Source organism: Orbicella faveolata, unplaced genomic scaffold (genome assembly GCF_042242905.1).
Source record: "Orbicella faveolata isolate gen_17 unplaced genomic scaffold, um_ofav_v1 contig_1, whole genome shotgun sequence".
Lineage (NCBI taxonomy): Eukaryota > Metazoa > Cnidaria > Anthozoa > Scleractinia > Merulinidae > Orbicella > Orbicella faveolata.
In genome coordinates this window covers 28561093-28582583 of record NW_028301536.1, presented here as the reverse complement: position 1 = coordinate 28582583, position 21491 = coordinate 28561093, and the positions used below count along the sequence as shown (strand labels likewise).

Below are 21491 nucleotides of genomic sequence, written 5' to 3'. Positions count from 1 at the left end.
CTCCTTTAGCAACCTTAGTCTTTGCCATAATGCTTGATTTCTTGTTAGCTATGTCAGCACCTTTCCGCGCACCCAGTGATGTTTGAAACAGCGAATATTTCATCTAAGTCATTCAATTTTTCAAGTCAGTGACGTAAATAACAATTTTCTTTTGTCCCTTATGCAAGGCTTATCTTGGAATCTAATTGGTTCAGAAATAACAACGCCTAATTTGGCTCCATCCTTGTAACGTCATTTCTCTGAGTGCTGAGTGGCGTTACCAAAGGAAAACACCGTGAACTTATCTTTCTGAAAGAAGAAGGTAATTGAAGACAAGCAACCCACAGCGGGACTGAAGGAGACATAACTGAAGCTGCTTACTCTTATGGTTGGTGTGGCACAGACAGAATGAAGTTCTCACAAAAGATCAGAAGAATACAGAAGCTGGTTTTCTTTATGATTAAGAAGGACCTTCTTTGGCTTCGGAGAACAATTTAATTCGCAAAAAGAACTCAGTTAGAGGAACTCCGCCAAGACTGAAATAAAGAAAAAAATTCAGTGGTGATTTATTTACCTGCTGCCCATAAGTCGAACTCTCTGTTTGGGAGTTAAATGGATGTCACTGGTGCGATTTACAGGAAAGACTACAACCACCTGAGAGCAATCATTGGTGCCAGTGGATTTATGGTTGTTATATGAAGACGACAGAACATGATTTGTTTTGGTTACTAAACATTTAACCCTGAATGGAAAGGCGGGGAAGAGATTTACCAAGACTGTGCACTTGCATACAAGGACACGGAAGAAGAAATAAATTGGTTTATTTTGTTAATTTGCGTTAGCCACCTGCTTTTGTTTACTATTAATTTTAGTTCATCAATAAAAAATCTGAGCGAAACTTCAATTCTTTCATATGGCTAACAGTTTCCTGTTACCCTTTCTTTCGTGCTAGCTCATGTCAAATACTATACTCGGTACACGTACATGTAGGTTATTACGGGCAGTAAAATAGTTCTGAAAAGATCTACTCATCGAAAGAATTGATTTTACCCACTCCTTCCAATAAAGACCTATGTACATCGGCGACTGCAACATCGGAGGGAGAATCTTTCCAACCACTTTTTCTTTCTCGCATGTCAAGTTTGACTTTTAGCCGTTTTGAACCAATTTTTGTCATAAATTTGCGTCCTTCATCTGTTATGGCAGAAGAATTGAATGGGTGGATTGGCAGAATCTTTAAGGGTCCGTTCTGGGCACCTAATAAAATTCAGTGACTACTTCAGTCATATGCGCATGTCATGACAGTGAAGGTTCTGTCATGATTGACAACAACAAATTCTCCGGTCAGCAATATCTACAGAAAACGCCAAAAAACTTAAGATGCTGACTCTAATCTACTTAAGAGACAATTTTTTTAAAATTCTTTGAAAAAAACCTCTGCTGCTTAATTTTTAGCAATCCGAGACATTATCTGTAAAAGATTGGTAGCTGCACAAACTCTAAATTTACACAACTGTGAAATTCCTATTTTTATTTGCTAATATCGCATATTATATGGAAGTTCTATCGCCCTGAAGTTTGAAATTTTGCGAACAATATACGAACGAACCAGCCAAAAATGTCTATTACATACTAAAGCTACCACTGTCCACACACAGTAGCAGTTTGCTGGAGCATGTTGTCTTCCAGATTCTTTTTCCCACTTCTGACAGAGCAATTTCCCGTTTTATGTTTTGAAGTAGTTTCTTTTCAACCCCAGATAGCAATTCAAATGGTTGTGAAATATTCTCCGAACATTTCTTCTCAGTTTTATTAAGAGGAATGAAACCACACATGAACTTCATGCCCGTAAAGCGCGACAGCGCGAAAACACCAACATTTCTGGCCGTTTCACTTGTTCAAAGGATATTCTGTTGTCTTAAAAGTTAAACCTTTTTCCCAGGGTCTTTAATTTCACCAAAATATCAAAACTCAGTGAAGCAGTTACAAGTATGGACCTTGAAGAGATGTCAGTAGAAGAGATCTTTGTTTTAAACAATTTGAATGTTGACATGTTTTGTTTGCCGCTATCGGTTCAAATACCTGCTTGGTTTTATCAAAGCAGCACCATAGAAGTGATGGCCCATGCAATGCCCATAGCTGTCTTGTTCGTCCATAATTAACAATGTCATTTTCTCTCGCTCTCGTTTTAGTCGGTTCCTGTACTAAGGATATTGATTAGTTTTGAGTTCTAAAAAGTTCCGTCTCCGATGGTTAAGTCTGCGATTTCTCAGTAATAGAACAAGCGGCGTGCGACACAGATACTAATTCTAACTTGGCAAACTCCCTTTCAAAGGTATGTTAGAGTAATATAGAAAGTCTAGCCTCATTGAAGGTGCTAAGATTCATCCAGGTTATAGAATTCATCGATCTCTGTCGCGTTGGTATCTAATTGGGTGTTACGGATCGCGTTTTGAAGGACTATATTTTGCCCCTCTTTGTCCTTTTTATTTGAATATGGCCAAGTTAAGGTTACAAGAAACTCTCATATTTTAGTTTGTTCATCTTACGGTGAATTTGCCCATGAAGATATGCGGTGTTTAGATGATGATAGTTTCACGGTTCCCTGATCCTATTCAGGTGAACATTTAAAACAAAATGCGTGTGTCTCACGGCTAAGAGATAAAGAAGAAGTAGCTTCAGTTGTAAAGTATTTTCCAATGACGCAGGTCAGACTAGGTGACGTCAGAACCGCACCAAGGGGTGTGCATTTGTGTCTGTGTGGCGAGGGAAGGGGGGGGGGGGGGGGGGGAGGAACAAGTACATGTGCTTTAAAAAGTAGCCAAACTTCTTAGATCCCTAATAATTAAAGGTAAACTCTTGCGATCGCATAACGTCAGGCGATATCCCTAGGAATTTACAAAACGAGAGTGTAAAGGGCAAATACATGCATATGGTTGTATTGCGCTAGTAAAATTTTTATACACCTTAAAATTTCTTGCCATTTTGCAAGTCGAACTACCGTTTTTTCTACATTTCCCGTACATAGTTCCATTACAATAACTCGATTACGCCAAAATACGAACCATGGCTCGACTAAACTCGCCTGATGTGATACAGAGGCGTGCCACTACGATTAGGTATAAATATGGGCATTTAAATAATCCAACATCAAACAGTTAACCAGATTCAGCTCTCCAATTTTAAGTCGAAGTAGCAATGATAACGTACTTGTGCTCACCTTAGACATCGCCATTGCCGGCAATTTTGCTTATAAAATTTTTATGGGAATTGCAAAAACGTAAGTTGTGAAATTGTCCGCAGTTGTAATCCCCATACATGGCACGAACGGAACCTTACGTTCCTTCTGGTACTGCCATTTTCGAGAGGACCAAATATTTGACGGATCATGTTTGGCTTAGGCTCAAGGTCATGCAACATGGTTGGAAGCCAAATCAGTATTTCCTTTTCGAAGTAAAATTAAATGCATCAATTGTTTTCTAAATTTTTTATACTTCAACAATACACAGCTTAAAGAAAAACTTGTTCTTGTCTTCTCAGCTTGTTCCTTGTGGACCTTCCGGCGCCATGATGCGCCTCCCTGAGGGACATGAGAATTTATTTTATGTTATGCGCTCTTCTAGCTTACAGCGAAATCTGCTCCGTTGAAGGTATGAAACTAACACTGTCCTTATTAATATATGACATGCAAAACCTTATTCAAGGAAATGGGCTTCCTGGGAAATAAAGTGGAAAAGAAATCGTAGGGTTTACTTTGCTTCTCTTCATATCACTTGTTTTTATATTGCTCCTCTGCCAATAACTCAGCGAACTTTTAAATGCAGTACATTATGGGCTAAGTCAGTCAGTAGCATTAGTAACTTGCCACCGATGGATTGTTCGGTGCATTTCCGCTAACAATGTTCCAACTAAACTCCTAAAACAAAGCGTGTTAGCTGTTCGCTAGTTATATTTATTAAGCCATTCTAAACGAATTCATTTTATTCTGTGATTTAGTTATACTTTTTGTATTTTAAATTGATTTTATCTCTTGTCTATTGTATTTTTATTCGTTATATTATCTCATAATTATGCCATAGTTTTAACATCCGTATTGTACATAATTTTTAGAGGACCACTGGTTTGTTAGTATTTTTATACTATTTTAGTGCTACCCTCTTTAAATAAAGTCTTTACTTACTTACTTACTTACTTACTTACTTACTTACTTACTTACTTACTTACGAACAACGCACGTCTTCCTTCATTCTTTCAATGCAGCTATTGCGACTTCAGTTCATTCAGTCCTACATGTATCTCACGTGATTATTTCGAAGCCGAACTAACCATATCTAGGCATAGGCTGCATGGTAGAGAGACAAACATTTTGCTCATAGAGAGCATGACTGGCTATAAAAAAAAAAAGCACTCAGTTAATCTTTTGTGATTTGCTAAGTTATTCTCCTGCGCTTTACTTTTTTGTACAGGTAGAATGTACCCAGGCTCTGTGACATTTAAACAAAAATGGACAGACCTTCGAGCAATACCTGGAAGCTCCCAGTATGGCATGATGGTTAAAAACATAGAAAATTCAGTGAGTCGTTCTTTTTCGTGTTTAAAAACCTTAAATTCTAAAATTGAAAAACGTTGTCCAATACGAAATGCGTGACAAATTAAAGTGCTTGCAATAAACTACTCAAATATCATTCTTTTTCCTTGCAAAGATACGAGACGCCTTCAAGAATGATTCTAATTTTCAAGATGTCAAGGTGACACAGTTGAGGTGGGGTGTTAATTTTTCAATATTTTTTGTATCTTTGATATCTTCATTATAACTATCAGCGCTTGATACTGAAACTAAACAGTCAGCTTTTTGCTCAATATCCAGGGAGCACAAGGCCACTAAAAAGTCCACAAGACAAGGAAATCTTGCAGCAGATTTTGAGTTGTCGTTTAACAACCAATCAAGAGTCAGAAGCAGCGTTTCTAATCTCTTCAGCATGGTGCAGGATGGTGTTCTTGACGGGATACCAGTCAAGGAAGGATCTTTATTTGTTCAAGGACTGAAAAATATGACTTGGCATAAACACAAACATAGAACGCAGCAGCACATCGTTCACGGTTTGTTTTTGGTTTCTTTCTTTGTTGCTGTTACTTTTCTTGTTTATTTTATCCTAGGAAATTCCATCTCCTGGCTGCAATGGTAATTTTAGTCCACAAACCTAATAATTCAGTAAGCCTAAGAATTAAGACATTGTCGTAAACCCAAGTGATAACGTGATTACCGTCTACCGGTTAGCTCACTGGGTAGAGCACCGGACTAGCGTGCGGGAGGTCGCGGGTTCAAACGACGGCCGGACCAACACTCAGGGTCTTTAAATAATTGAGGAGAACGTGCTGCCTTTGTAATGACATCTGCAAATGGTTAGACTTCCTAGTCTTCTCGGATAAAGACGATAAACCGTAGGCCCCGTCTCACAACTCTTCATAATTAATTCTGTGGAACGCAAAAGAACCTACACACTGATCGAAAAGAGTAAGGGACATAGTTCCCTGTGTGGTGCTCTACCTCTTATCTGATGGTTAAATGCTCGGAGATATTAGCTGCATAAGCTTCTCTGAAATCCGAGGGTAAATAAAGTAATGTATGTAATGCGTGTTAGCTCTGGTTTAACGACAGTCATTAGACCACGAGTGCGAGATCGAATGCGAGGCTTGAATTTCAAACTAGTGACGTTTCCTGATCGACTTTCCTGACATGGCTATCAGGTAAAGGGGGTAGCTCGTAAGTGACGTGATAGACATAGACGTAGACATTTTACACACAGTTTATTTTACTTGGACAACACACTTAGCTATGGTAACGGTGCGTCCCAAAGACTCGTTAAGCAGACTCAACAGGACGCACCAGCTAGCTTACAGGTGCACCAAGAGAACAAAATAACAGAGTAAATTAAAACGTATGTACAATTGGTTACTACGTGAAAATGTGGAGCCCTCAAATTGGCATTAAAAACTCGTTCTCGTACTCGATCTCGAACTCGTACTCAAATCTAAAAGCTCGCAACAAAAAAATCCCACTCAGACAACCGATAGCTCTTCGACAAATACGACTATCCCAAACAGAGCATATCCATTCTCTTTCATCTTAGCTGTGCCTGTAATTCAAAACACATGGCCATCAGGAAGTTACGGTCTCCCTAAGCCAAGATCAGGGTGTCCTCATAAGCAATGGCGAGAAGGCTTCAGGTACCAAGACTCGGAAAATCTTGAAAACACAAACTTCAACTCAAACGGGAGTCACTTCTCAGGGAAGGTGAGTCCTCATGGGATACGACAAGAATTCTGCATACACATGGATACACCTGGTGAAAAAATTCCTTGGCCGCGTGAAAAATACTGCATTTATAGGAAAGGGAAAACTTGTCCAACTGGTTTACAAGAAGGTATGACATTGCTATCGCATGGGTGTTCGTTATTTTTTAAGTAGTGGATTAGGCCTCATCCAATTTTTTTTTTCTTTGTTATCTGTAAACTAAGTTTGAATCATTTTTTTTTCTGTTCCATGCTTTTAGGTTGGATTCGATGGGACGACGAGAACACAAAAATTGACTTTCCAAATTCCCTTGGAGGAGAACTTCCAGATGGAATATACGGGGAAAATACGGTCATTTATTTTTGTTGTAACACGTCGGGCAAAAAATCCACTTCCATTTCTTTGCCGTATGGATCTCCATTTTACTTGATTGCTTACGGCTCGCACAGATGTCAACAAGTACGATATCATAAGGTAAGTGTTGTTTCTACAACTATATTCTTATAATTTATCTCTGCAAAACCAAGGGGCTGCCCTTCCGTGACAACTAACTCTAAGATCATACCACCTTTGCTGACAAAATCGAAAAGGACCCCTCAATATAGGCGTTATCTCGCTTATATCGAACTATCTTTTAATGGAGAATGATTATGGCGAAAAAAATCCTCTCCATCAGCTTTCATTTCGAACCATTTTCAGCGCAGCTGAAGCAAATTAGAACTGAAGAAACTTGATCAGATACCCGTGATTTCATTGATCAGTTTGCATTTGCTGGGAAATGAGCGAAAGGCAGTAAACTCACGTGCTACAAAGGTACCATTTGAGAGTTCAATCTTTTACAAAGATGTCATGCAGCTTTTTCACTATGAGACCCTCAGCAAAAGGAACAACTTATAAGGAACTGCAGCACGAGTAAATGCCCGTAAACTGAAATTTAAGTAAATATTTCTGATCATGTTTACTTTGTTTTGTTCAGGTGACTTCAGAATATCTGCAATTTGATGACGAAGACCAAGAAAATTCAAATGCTTGTAGTCGTATATCTCCTTACGGACCTGCAGAAGATCCATATAACAACCGAATATACTACTGCTACTACGAACCAAGTAAGATTTAAATCCTGATTGTCACTTTGATAGTTTATAGAATTGTTCACATCATGAATATCATTTATCTTAAGAAAATCTTCAGTAATTTCCTTCGGAAGATTCTTCGGCATATTTTGATGTTGGTTTTGAAAATTGCTCGCAAGATCCCCGATGCTTAATGAAGTCAACCGTGATTTACATATTATTTCAATCAAAAAGAGATTCAAACTTTGATGCTCTTCATAATATATATTATGACCGGTATTTTTCTAGGCGGAATAATGGCGCAAAATTAAACTTTTCGTTATTTACAGCATGTGCTTTAAATTGAGCCTCAAAGACCTAGCCAAGGGTCAAAGTACACTTGATTTTAGCCAGATTCCAAACCCATGGATCTCATAGCAGTTTGCTCGAGTAATTTACTCTGTGGTTAAGAGAAAATAATTATAAACAATCTTTGGATGAGGTTTTTGTGATATCCAGAATAATCAAGGTCGAGGTAGGGGTTATCAGCCGAAGCCGAAGGCTTCGGCTGATAACCCTTACCTAGACCTTGATTATTCTGGATATCAAAGAAATCGAATCTAATAATTGTTTTAATATACATTGAACGAAAAAAAATGGAAGTCATGTTTTTGCTTCTTCACTGACGGCAAGCAACACAAAGCGCGCGAACTTGACATGATTACCCGTGACTTTGAGCGTCCTGGTCATGATAATCTGCAGAGATGACGTCACAAGCGCTGATTTCGAAAATTCACTGTACAGCTTTCGGCCAATCCGAAAAGAGATAGTGAGTTCAATGTACAATAATATAAAAAATCATTGCTGTAAAGTAAAGTTTTTAAACTTGTTGCAGTTCCCTGTGATGTTGCCACTGACATCGCCTGTCCCAGCCAAGCTCCGCCCATGAAGAAAATGAATGACAAGGTAAGCTCTGTATAGTAACAGGACGTTCTAGACGGCACACCGTGCAAAACCGTTATTTCCTTTGTGCGAACTAAAAGCATCATACATAGCTTGATAGGCTCGATTTCCGCCGTCCTCTCGGGTCCGGGCGTCCCTAACAGAGGTTGGTGATCGAGCCTTAGGACAGCAGATCAATGCACTATAGTAGCTATATTTCATATCTGGAGAAAGACTAGTTACTTACTAGTGCTAGTGGGGATATCGGCGCGGAGGAATTGAAGGTTTTTGATCTTTAGGAAAGCAGTATAGTCATCAAGAATAGAAAACTGGATAACGTTTGTGTTGTATTATTTTTTCAGGTTGTGACAGAGAAAGCTACCAGAGCCTCAAAGTTTGCTACGGGGGGTGGAGTTGGAATGATTATCATGGGCTCTGCATCAGTGGCGGTATTTGCAAAGAGATTTCTCACGAGAGGAAGAGCGAGTTAGAAATGGATCTGAAAAACAACAACAAAACATTGTAGCAACGGTTTACTAGCTACTAACTGCGAGGGTTTAAGTACTGAAAACGGTTTTACGGATCAGAGAAACCTTCGCGTCCATGCTGCATTTGTACCTTTGGTAGGTTTTTAGGAAGTTTTATTGACTTTTTGTTAAAAGAAAAGGTAATCCGGCTGCCTTCTCAGTCTGTTACAAGGAATCGTAATGATCTTACAGACTGTACGGAAAATCAACTTTTCTTTTGCATACAGATTTTTTAAGAATAAGATAGAGAGATTAGGAAGTGGATTCTATAAGTGGTCAGTATCAGAAACGGAAATGAATATCGCAACAAGGGCCAGAAAGAAAACACGTCAATTTCCATGCAATGATAACCAGTTTAGTAATTCTAAAATCTGGGAAGGAGAAGACTACTATTTTCCTCTGCTGCACACCAAAAGTGACGAGGTCACTTTTCCCGTGGAAAGCAAAGGAAATAGACGTGTGCACGCAAGCTACTGTAAGCGGAAAAATGAAAAGACAGCTCGGAGTGAAATAATCCGTCCATCCAGTTCAGAGTAAAATCAAAAGGGAAGTATTTTTTGTACCTTTACTCTTCAAACTCAAAAGTTACAAACACGTTCATAAATACTTGTGACTATTAATTGGTAGGCTCGTTGCTATTGTAATTTTTGTGTGTAAATACGTGATTGCACTGATAACAATAAACATCATTTTGCAATGATTTCACGTAGCCGTCCCTTTTTTGTCCTTGATCGTCCGAAAGACCCCTTTCTACAAACAATACTACTTACACAGCCTGCGAAGGCAGACGCATTTGCGGCTGTCAATTTTTCGGCGGGGACAAGCGACAGCCAGAAATGCGTCGGCGTTCGCACTTACACTGAATATCAGGGAAACGATAAATATCGATGCAAGGCTATCAGAGCCTGACCGAATGTCTAAACAGTTTCCATTTCAATCATAAAACTAATATTAAAATAAAACCATTTTCTAACCATTCGTGTCTTACATGTACAAGTTACTAGTAGTGATAAGACTAAAAGTTGCGTTCCAATTATTATTTATTTTTTTTAAGAAAAAAAAAAAAAAAACGTGACCTGGACTCCGACTTTGTCTGGACCAGCCACTATTATTTACAACATCACTTCTCTTAAATGATGAGTATTAAAAACTCCGTTGGTGACAATTCAATTGAAAGTTATTGACCAGTATTTAATTTTATGAGTTTGTGTCCTTTGTTTGTTGCTTTGCAATATCTTGCCAGAAAAAAATATTGACATTAATTTCAATCCGTTTTTCTTCAGTGCAAATATTTTTGTATGCAACGTAACCCAGCAAAGGAACACGCGAAAGTGTCCATTTGTAACAATCTTAAAAAAAAACAATAATAATAACTTAAGTCTATCAAAAAGTTAATGAGCGCGGCTTCTTAAAAGAGTAACTGTGCTTCATTTTTGCTTATGCGCTCCCGTACGCGCCTTTTGCCAATGATTTTTTTCTTGCTATCTGCGTCCAGAAGCAAATTTCTGGGAAAAACTCGTTACTGTTTGTCCTGGCTCAATTGCAATGTACCAAGAGACAGTCACCCCAAGTGATTCCATTCCAATGATGAATCACTCAAAGGAAGGCGAGAAAACCCTGGACATCCAATTAATGGCTTTCAAAATCAACTCGTAACCCCAGAACAGTGCAGCACTCTCGGGGGCAGCCTTCAACAACACTGGAACGAAGCCTTTATATAAAGCCAAGGCGCCCTCTTTACGCAGTAATTCTCGTAACGCATCCCTGACTCCACGTGGATATTTTCCTTCTGGAGCGGTCCAGATACGACTCGTCAACACGTCAGCCGGAAGGCCAACTAACCACCATACCATCCCTGCAATGCCCCCAGCAAAGAGCACCTCTACGGACCCTACATCATCGCGTGAAGTGCCGGCTGGTATAAGGGCCCTTACCAGGTACTCGTAAGACACAAAATAGCACCCTGTTGCCGGTGCAGTTAAGAGGTTCGCAGACAGACCTTTATATAGCCCTTGTATACCCCTTGTTTTAAGAATGTGAAGAGCTAGTGTGAACGGACCCATATATTTTGCGTTCACACTGGAAATTTGCTGCACTTGAAGTTTACATTTTACATGGTAGAAGGGAACAAATACCGCAGCTACACATGAACCAGAAAATAAACCAGCTTTGAAAATCTCCATCGAACTCAGTTTATCAAAGTTTTGATCTTTACTTTGAAGCTTCAGTCCCACTCCGTAGCCCCAAAACAGCAAACTTGAGCATGGCACAGACATAAGCAAGTGTGGGGTCAGTCCCTTGAACAAAGCGGATCCACCTTCTTTCCTCACAGTTTGCATAATGCAATCGATTGTGCCACGGAATTTCGTCCTCTGGGAAAGAGCTTCAGCGGCCTGAAGACGAACTTTGATGGTGTCTAGTGGGTGTCCCACTATCACCGATATCAGGCCCCCTACTGTCCCCGCTATGGAGTAGCTGATTGGTGAATGGATAACTGCGTGTTTTTTAGCACTTTTATCTTCCATATTGACAAAGTCAAGCACGTGTTGAAATGTCAAGCAGACGAAGTGGTATTGACACTGATTAATCGGAGAATGCTGTGTCTGCTGGGGATGATAATTGACTGCTGTCCTCCTGCCTGTAAGTGAAATAAAACAGAATGAAGCATTATTGATTGACAAAATTGATTTTCCACTACAAAAGAAACGTTCGTTACTCTCCAAGGGTGTGCAAAAAATGAAAAATTCCCTAAATACACAAGTCTGAGAGATCAAGCAACCCAACATCTCTATTGATTTTGATAATTTTCCTAGAATAATAATAATAATAATAATAATAATAATAATAATAACAATAACAATAACAATAACAATAACAATAACGATAACGATAACGATAACGATAACGATAACGATAACAGTAACAGTAACAGCAACAGTAATAGTAATAAATAATGGTGTCTTTTGTTTTCGGAAATTGTTATTATCTTTACTATAGCTTAACGCAAACATTTAGCAGTTTTGCAATGTTTCCATGTATAATAATAATGGAACATATAACCCAGAAGAATTCGTACAAAATGGTACCATTAAAGACAGATACTCTTACTGTCGAAGGTAATTTTCTGAGGTTGTAACCAACACCTGTGGAAAATCACTCTTCTAAATTACAATCATATAATGTCTTGTATTCCTTGAATTGTTTCACAGCCAAACAGTGAAATTCCATACTTTCAACTGTACAGGCTAGTTTTACAACTGTACCTGTTAGAATCTGACCTTTGCTGTGGACAGTTTTTCTGTGCATCACTAACACAACAGATTAAACAAAGCTAAATTATTTTGTTTTTACAGCTGTATTCTGTAAAATGTTTGGAAATATTTAATATAGATTAAGTTTTTCTTCATGTGTTCTTTCATTTGTTCTAATCACATTTTCCTTTATCCATTTGTTCAAATCACAGTTTCCTTGCCATTGCATTTCAACCTTTTAACTCATCACTGACAACTCTTAGAATTGGTGGCCCCTTTGAAATTATAATAATTATAATTTCAAATTTGCTAATAGCTACAAATAGTAAAACCCTAAGCTCTAACAGTTAAATAAATAAATAGAATAAATAAATCACTTTATTTAAGTGCCAAGGTGTCTAACTGTGTGAACACTGCAACAGGCAAGCAAATATTGTAAATTGAACAGAAACTTGATAAAAATCTCACTGGAAAGACTGGGTGACCAGTTGGCTATTTAGAGAGCATGGAGGAGTTGAATCTGGGACCCCAGAACACAAATTCTTCCAGTGGCAGGGAGGAAAACTTTAAGGTGGCCCGATAGGGAAAAAAAGTAAAAAAATTCATATTTTTGGAAAAAGCAATTTTAACATGTTTAGTTAGTGTACTTTGAAGGAAAGTTAGTTTTTTGCTGTATACCCTTTGATTAAATCAAGAAATTTTAACATTTCCGAAGCGTTGCAAATGGTTGCTATGGAAACCAGCATTGTTTACGCGTCGTTTTTGGTCAAAAGAATCGGTATTTATTGTCAGATTTTCTCCCAAATCGAGAACGAGTGATCTGAAAGCCTGTAGGAGCCTGGTGACTAGTTTGAGCTCAAAGGGGCACGGTAGCTGATGGTTATATGACGTGTTTTCTGAGACGAAAGTGAAACGTGGTTGTGATCGGTTCGTAGAAGATTGTTTGGTCAGAAATTTCGAAGAATATGCCTCCCAAAAAAAAATTTCGAAGTATCCCAAGGAAGAAAAAGAAATTTAGGGGGAATCAGTACCAAAAGAAAGCAGAGAAGATAGAAACCGAACGCTCAAAAAAGGAGGCTTCACCCGAACTGAGCGAAGACTTGAGTAGTGACGAGGAGCACATGGAAACTGAGGAAGCAGCAAGTTTCAAGAGTTTACCAGCTTCTGTCCGTAAGATAAAGGCAGCATCAAGTGATTCTTCAAGAGAAGAGAGCAGTGAAGATGAACTGAAACATGTAAATGGATTTCGGTTCATCGATATCGCCATTCTTGCCGCTGTGTTCGAGTCGTTGTTGTGCCCTTTGTGTAAACAAGGACATATTGTTTTCGACGAGGACAAGGAATCAAAGATGGGCCTTGCCTCCCTTCTAATTTTTTAGTGTACAACTCGAAAGTGCTCGTTTCATAAGTCATTTTACACTTCTTCCAAGGCCAACAACAGCAAAGCGTTCGAAGTGAACAGGAGGGCTGTTTTAGCGACCAGAAACATTGGCGTCGGTCATCAAGGTCTCGTGAAATTTGCATGCGTGATGAACATGTTGCCGCCAATGAACGAAAATGCATATAGGGATCATGTCCAAGCCGTGCGTGATGCAGCTGAACGTACTGCTAAAGAAAGCATGTCAAGAGCTGCAGATAAAGTAAAAGAATTTTACGAGCCTGACGAGGGAGGAACTTTCAATATTGCAGTACCAGGAGATGGAACCTGGAGAAAGAGAGGCTTTTCTTCATCTTTTGGAGTGGTTACTGTGCTCTCCACTATCACTGGAAAGGCGTTGGACTGTGAAATTATGTCGAAGGAATGTGGTGAGTGCAAATTGAAAAGGGGAAAAGAAGGAACTGAGGAGTTTGATGAGTGGTGGGAACAACACCAACACAAATGCCAAGTAAACTTTGCTGGTTCTTCTGGCTCTATGGATTCTGCAGGTATGCTGGCAATATTCCAAAGATCAGTTGCACAGCACAATACCAGGTATGTGGAATTTCTCGGTGATGGGGACAGTAAAGCCCATAACCTTCTTGTCCAGGAAAATGTCTATGGTGATGTAGACATTTCAAAACTTGAATGCGTTGGCCATGTGCAGAAACGCCTTGGCTCAAGGCTTCGGTCACTGAAAAAACGGCAAGGAACAACTCATTTAGCAGATGGAAAAGGGATTGGTGGAAAAGGGCGGCTAACGGATAAGAGAATTGATAAACTGCAAGTTTATTATGGCAAGGCTATAAGGCAAAATACCCATGAGATTGATTGTATGCAAAATGCTGTCATGGCCATTTGGCATCATTCAAAATCAACGGATGAAGAACCCGATCATGATCTCTGTCCTCCTGGTGAGGAATCTTGGTGCGGCTTTCAACGAGACATTTCAAAGGGAACGGCGGATTATGTCCATGAATCACCCATTCCAGAAGCTGTTGCTGATGCAATTTATCCAACATTTGAAGCACTGTCTGACAAAAGTTTACTTTCAAGATGCCTTCATGGTGGCACCCAAAATCAAAACGAGGCCATCAATGCGCTCATTTGGCAAAGGGCAACCAAGGAAACACATGCCAGTACACCAACTGTAGAGCTGGCAACCTTCCTAGCAGTTGGCCACTTCAATGATGGCTCACAAACACTCCTGACCACTTTAGAAGCCCTCGGAATTGATCCAGGTTATCACTGTAGGAAAGCCTGTATGAAGCTTGACCATGACAGAATTCGCCATTCGCGTCGTAAAAGCGGAGAAACATCCAAGAAAAGGCGCAGACAACTCCGAAATTACAAGAAATGCTTCACTGAGACATTAGAGGCAAGAGAAGGTCCTTCATATGGACCAGGAGCCTTCTGATGTGACTAGAAAATAACTGAACAAACGTTTGCACTTTTTACGCCCATTTTTCTCAATACCTGCATTTTGACTGTTTTTCATGCTTAGAAAAGTGATTTCTCCAAAACTATAGTAGATAACAACCTGAAATTTTCAAGGTATTTTGGACATTAACAGAGCTGTGCAACCTACCACTTTGGTGAGATTCCAGTGAATAAGTGGAGAGTTATAAGAACTTAATTGGAAGCCATTATGCATATTTTCGAGTAATTATTTTACAGCATGATAAAACTTGAAATATGTGCACTGATGAGCTTAGAGTGGTAGGTTGCACAGCTCTGAGTATTGTTGTTCTGCAAGCAAAATTTCAAGGGTGTAGCGTTTTTCACTGTAGAGATATCTTCTTTGGCGTAAACCTAGTTTTGGACCAGCACGAAATAGGTGTGGTCAGTATATTGGGTGTGGTTCCTCAGGAATGTAAGGTATTCAATTGTGATTGTAAACATAAAAAGTTAAAAGGACGTTCAATATAAATTTTGTACAGCAAAGGATCTATTGAGTGTTTTATGGTCCAAATAATTGTAATAAATATGACCATTTTTTGCCTATCGAGCCACACTTGGGACCTCCAAATCAATAATCCAGCACCCTTGACCACTAGGCCATGCTGCCTACCTTACATTTTTTAGCCAATAAAGCAATGATATTCAGGGGCATAAAAAAGCTATGTCTGAGGTAATGTCCACGAGAAAATTATGACTGAGGGAATGTCCATGGTTAAATTCTCATCCTAGGTATTTAGGGTGTTTTTGATGACTGTAAACAAAAACAACAACAAATTGACTGTACCAAGTGCGTTGGTTTGCCTCTTACTAGCTAGGGCCCTGATATTTCTGCAAATGACCAAACATTGTAATGCACAAAGCAGAGTATTGATACAGTGTAAGCACTCTACATCTTGCAGTTTCAGTCATGATATTCAAATCTACAAAGAAGGGGGTGGGCCTGTAGGTCCCAGCCCTCCGGTCTCTGTTATTGAAGAACTATTTAAATGCCACAGTGATTTCCTTTTCAAGAATCTGGAAAGTAAATCAACTATAACTTCATTCTCTGTGCCGTAGCCTGTCTCACAAATGAACTCAAACCCTGATGGAGGCCTGGGTCTGAGCAGGCATCTGGTCACTGCTTCTCAGACATACTTTATCAACGGCCAAGTTCATCTGCAATGCAGGAAAACTTTAAACATGATGTTCTTTTCAATAACTACATTCCTCTGCCAATGCTATGCAAGTATGAAGATAACATCAACGGAAAATTTAGTAGAGTGCAAAGCAATTAAACAACTGAAAACGAGCAGTCATGATGTTTGGAATAATTTTTCAAACGAACATATTATGTTAACATATTTTGCATTGAAGAGTGCATGGCTCCAAACATGCCAGTGACTACCTTCAGTTTACCTTCAAATGTGCATCATAGTTTTGTTGCAATGCTTGTACCATTGGGAATTGCCTCACTGGCTCCTTGATCTGTCTCCTTGATGACTCAAGGGGCTTCAAAATTCAAGGGATTCTGAAGGGAAGGGGATACTTCCATGTGTAAGCTACATGCTAAATATGTGCTGCAGAATAGCTTTTCACATGGTTTTCCAGGTTTTGGACCCTCTCCTATGGGTTCCAGTGTGATCCTCACATAGGGTTTCTTAACGAAATTTTAAATGGCCACCCAGTTTAGTGAAAGAAAGATACATGTATGGTATATAAAAACTGAACTTCAAGGGGATTCCGGATTTTTCAAACTATCTAGGGAAACAGACATTTGTTTGAAAAATCAGGTGTTAAAATCAAGGGTAAATTTCAATAATTATTGCTTTTATCATTCCATCCTGATCGCCAAATTTGTTTCATTTTTAAATCACTCTCTTACAGCTCAAGGGAGTGATCTGCCATTTTTCACTCAAGAGAACTGTTACAATTACACATCATTGAGCGGAATACTGAGGATTATTGCCCTTTCATAATTCAATCACCTTAATTTGCATATCACTGCTTTGAAAACACACGCAGGAATTCCATATTTAACAGTCAGAATTAAAGCAAAGTGTTTACTTGAAATTTCGATGTGGCAGCACTTTACATTCAATTAATTGAACTGCTATTGCTGAATTCCATTTCGCAATTCTTCACATGCAAGGACTGAAATGAACAACTGATAGAATCGTACATGTACTACTGCTAATACTCTTAAACAATTAATGGAAACACAATGTTAATTCTCTTGTTGGCTGGAACACCAGAGCGCTAACAGTTCTAATTAAAACGTTGACTGATCGACTTAATTACTTCAAGATAACTGAAGCTTAATTCTGATAGCGCCAGCGCACAGCCAACGTCTTTTCAGGTCAAATGGAGAGGGACAAGAAGTTTGCTCGCTATATTGGAGTAGCCTAAAAATAATGTGCAATAGTGTACAGACGTCTACATCGAACACACCGGCACCCAAATTACGTATGATTTCATTTGCACCTACATGAACCCTTTCGGAAGTCCTACAATTTGCTTTATATAAACTTGGTTCAATAAAGAAGCTTACCCTTGCATGTATTCCGCAGTACAGTACCTCTTAGCCTTATTATTTCTCTTGTAATTGCATCAGACAGTCATTGCGCAAGAACAAATTTGCCCGCCATTTTGTTCGAAACGACCGAGGAAACCTGGGGAGGAGTTTATTTAACTTGTACCCAGACTTCACACGTTCGGCTAACCTGGTACAATCTAACCAGGGAAACCTCAATGAAAAACGCAATTGTTACCTTAAGCACCACCATTTAAGATATATATATATATATATATATATATATATATATATATATATATATATATATATATATATATATATGTGTGTGTATATATATATATATATATATATTTTTTTTTTTTTTTACCCAATATGAATTCTGCACGCTTCACAAAATATGTTTTACTTCCATTTAGCTTTTACAAGACAGGTGAGGTTGAAAGTACACTTGTTAATTACTATACCTGTTTGAGCAAGAGGCATTTTGCATGATTTCAAAAACAAACTAAAATAAATAAATAAAGACAATAGCAGCGAAACCCTACAGCAAGAATACATGTATTTCTGCAGCATCAGTAGTTAAGAAACTGTCCTATTAAACTCCGCGAAAAGAAAATTTCATTTTTGACCCCCTTTTTCTACATCTCCTCGGTAGAACAAGGTAGAACAAGGTAGCAAGACATATACTTCTAGCATATAAGTTCGTCTGTTCTTACAAATTGGAAGAACGGGTTTTTAACCTAAACGCAAAAATCTATTGGTCTTTCTTAATCCAGTCTTAGCGCGAACAGAAAAGTGATTTAAATGCTGCTTCAGGAACACTCCCCTCTTTTGAATACAGCAATTTTCATCCATCCCCGGCAGTAGCCTTTTTTGGTGTCCAAAACATTAAACGCAGATCCCATTCGTGTTTCTCCTTTCAATGGCACAAATAGCAAACTCTTTGTTAAGGTGACACGGTCAAAGGCAGGTTGGTGTTCGTGCTTGCTGTAGGAATATAAGCATCACAATATTTTAACGTCAGTGAGGCCATCAAGTTCTTTATCACAGGGACCTCCCCGTAGACCGGAAAAGGCCCTTCACTCGTGCTCCCCTCGCAGACCCTTGTAGGTTGGACCTTGAGCTGGTTCGCAGGCATTTTTGCGTTGAAAATGCACTGAGTGAAATGGAAAAAGGCATTGTAACATTCAATTTGCTGAAATATTGTATACCCAGAGATAGGAATACTGTTCATGGGAAGGTGGAGATTGGTAAGTTCGGGAAATCCGCCACTTTTCACCCTAGTGACCTGTCTTTCGACAATCTTCCCTTTAACGTTACTCGGTACTAAAGCGGAAGATCTATCGCTGTGAAGTGTCCCGGCATCTGGCAACTTCTTTGCAACTGTTGAATCAGTACCGCTTCTACGTATAGCGTTATTAGTTCCATGCAAAATAGTAGCCTTTCCGCTTCCACTACTTTCTTGTGCACCTCCTTCCGTGACCTTTGGCCCCTTAAGCTCGTTGTTATATTTGTCATCTTGTTTTACCATTCTCACGACCACTACACTTGGCTCTTCGTCATCTCCACTGGAGCTAAATGTAAAAAGACGACGATTTTTATTCGATATACATGATATAAATCTTGTTATAACTTGAAGATATTTTCCTGCTATAAGGCTTTAAAGTAAAAAAGATCGACGAGTTTCTAAATACAAATCACCATTTGGCGCTAATTTATACTCAGATAGAATCAGGCTAATAATACAGTTACTGGAAATGCGTCGTCGACAAGTATTCTCTCTAGATCGCGCGCGCGCAGTTAACTGAACAAATTGGCAACCATGATTAGAGCAGTTTTCATCGGAGCGTCGTGAAACCAAAACCAAAGCAATCAGTCTGGCCAATCACAAAGGACACAGACAATCCAGTGGACCAATCAAAGCTCGAAGAAATTAAATGTAGCTGACGAAAAGCGCGGGAAAACGAGTGCGAGTGAGTTACAATTGGTTTTGATTTTACTTCTGATTGGATGAAAAAGTGGCGCGAGCTTTTTAAGCCAATCGTGTAGCGTAATTAATGCAAAACCAATTACCTTTCGACACTCAAATGAAAACCGCTCTATGATGCGTACGCCAGAAAACAGTTACTTTGATCTTGGTTTTGATCTTACCTCGATTTGAGATTGGCTGAGTAGTCTAATTGGTGAGTAATTGGTTTGGTTTGGTTTAAAGAAACTCAATTGAAAACTGCTCGAATACGGGATCAGACGTCGCTAGTATGTAAAAATTATTCACATAGTGGAGGAGTTAGGAACTGTATATTTTTTCGTTAGAAACAGAAGGCAGTATGATCTTAGGGAACGATTCTCTCCCAGCAATAATGTTCAGAAACCTATTTATAGTTCTTTATAGAAAATTACTATTTTATGAAGGACACCTTATTATGCCGCATCTTACTACAGATTTAGAAACAGATCGTGGCTTTTACGCCTGCTAATTGTTTTGCCGTAAAATTTGAATGTTGCCGCATGGCAAGAGATCACGATGTTTAACGTAAACATCCTTGTAAACATCCTTACCTTGAATCAGAGAAACACCTTCTGTAGATTCCCACAACTGCTATCAGTGCAATTACGGCAACTACGATAACGAATAGCTTTTGCCAATTCCTCTTTAGCCATTTGTAAACGGAATTTGCCTTTTTCGCTTTGTCCTTTAATATATTAAGCTCGTCACCTTAAAAAAAGGATGTAGTAAAAAGCAATTACTACCTTAAATTAACTTCGATTTTTCAATTATAGTATGAACTTTGATCAATACTCAGGGATCGTTCACATCCCTATTGGACAGCAATCATGGTCAAACCAAATAATTGGCTCTTTTAAAAAGAGTTTATCTTGTTCCCAGAGTTTTCGCAATACGGTCAAACCTACCGTAAGCGAGAGAGAAGAAAAAGTCCTGTACTTCCCATTGGGAAATTTCCGTCTCTTGTACTAGCCAGAAATGCGATAATGTCACAACACCTTATTATTCAATAGGCCCTTTGCACGATCCGGTCACATGGTACGGAATTAATTACGCTGGGACGCAAGTTACACCGTGAGATTTCCAAAACAAAGGAACTCGCACCAGTCCAGCCCGAATTTCCTTTGTTTTGACAGTACCACTGTGTAACTTGCGTCCCAGCATAATTAAGTCTACACCATGTGACCGGATCGTGCAGAGGCCTATTTCCGCTCTAGTTATTAGGTGGAATACCTGTAAACCAGTTCTCAAGCTAAGCGTATATCCACGTTAAATAAAGCATTCATTCATTCATTCATTCATTCATTCATTCATTCATTAACTCTCAAATTTCAAACTTCTAGCTCTAAGAGTGGTCGCGGTAGCTTACCAGAGGTGGTCGCAACCGGAGGTTCGACTGTAGTTTCCTAATCAACAGAAAACGTCATTATAGGAGTCTAAGGCCGTTGTAGTGAGATCCAACCCTAAATTTGCATCCTATACACAAGGTAGGCAGGTTAAGTCTGTATCAGGCCATTGGTCCATAAGCCGGAGCTTACGCTAGTTTCTGTAGCACTACTAGCGCGCTACCCATTAGGCCACCGCGGCTCCTCCTATACTGATAATGGTTCAGTTATAGAGATCTGGAACTATTGTAGAGAAGTGCAACTCAGTGCCTGCTTATCGTTGTTTTCTTGGCCGTGTTTGAACTCTGCGTATATACAAGAAGGAACTTACCAACTCCTCTTCTAAATTGTCGTTTTGCTAGCATGGTTAGGGGTTCAGTTTTGTCTCTGTTTTCGCGTTCATTTTCCTGATGATCCCAACGTTTAGAATTGCTTGCTATCCCTAAAAGAACAAGGACTGCCCCGTAAGAATCCTCCTGGTTATAGTCATCCCTTGACAGAAAATAACTGACTGAGAAATAGCCAGTGAAAACTTCAAACCTTCATTCCTTAACTCATCGGTCATCAAACTAAAAGAAATCGTCAATCCCAAGATCAACACAACAACCACCGGTACTGCAACACAGGTGGTTCTTCTGTAAGTCATCTCAACATGAAAAGGACAT

General features: G+C 39.1%; 4 protein-coding genes and 1 pseudogene across 5 annotated transcripts; 3 read left to right on the top strand and 2 right to left on the bottom strand.

Moving 5' to 3' along the window:
• The first annotated feature begins 2166 nt into the window (after positions 1–2166).
• LOC110040993 (uncharacterized) lies at positions 2167–9495 on the top strand. Its single transcript, XM_020746268.2, has 10 exons — positions 2167–2314; positions 3520–3629; positions 4446–4552; positions 4683–4741; positions 4847–5079; positions 6111–6404; positions 6534–6748; positions 7251–7380; positions 8222–8292; positions 8631–9495. The coding sequence occupies exons 2-10, from the start codon at positions 3569–3571 to the stop codon at positions 8757–8759; spliced, it is 1299 nt and encodes a 432-aa protein (XP_020601927.2). The 5' UTR covers positions 2167–2314; positions 3520–3568; the 3' UTR covers positions 8760–9495.
• Positions 9347–17666, bottom strand: LOC110040995 (mitochondrial carnitine/acylcarnitine carrier protein pseudogene; annotated as a pseudogene). Its single transcript, XR_016201155.1, has 2 exons — positions 17452–17666; positions 9347–11433 (listed from the first exon to the last, which is right to left on the bottom strand). The product of XR_016201155.1 is annotated as a mitochondrial carnitine/acylcarnitine carrier protein pseudogene (transcript).
• LOC149118675 (uncharacterized) lies at positions 13012–15407 on the top strand. The gene has a single exon (XM_089270729.1). It carries the CDS (start codon positions 13012–13014, stop codon positions 13423–13425), a length of 414 nt encoding a protein of 137 aa, XP_089126855.1. The 3' UTR covers positions 13426–15407.
• On the top strand, positions 13576–15407 carry LOC149118674 (uncharacterized). The gene has a single exon (XM_089270618.1). It carries the CDS (start codon positions 13576–13578, stop codon positions 14878–14880), a length of 1305 nt encoding a protein of 434 aa, XP_089126744.1. The 3' UTR covers positions 14881–15407.
• Positions 17667–17981: 315 nt separating the features above from the next.
• On the bottom strand, positions 17982–21447 carry LOC110040963 (uncharacterized). Its single transcript, XM_020746227.2, has 3 exons — positions 21158–21447; positions 19996–20152; positions 17982–19010 (listed from the first exon to the last, which is right to left on the bottom strand). Exons 1-3 carry the CDS (start codon positions 21189–21191, stop codon positions 18383–18385), a joined length of 819 nt encoding a protein of 272 aa, XP_020601886.2. The 5' UTR covers positions 21192–21447; the 3' UTR covers positions 17982–18382.
• Positions 21448–21491: the final 44 nt, after the last annotated feature.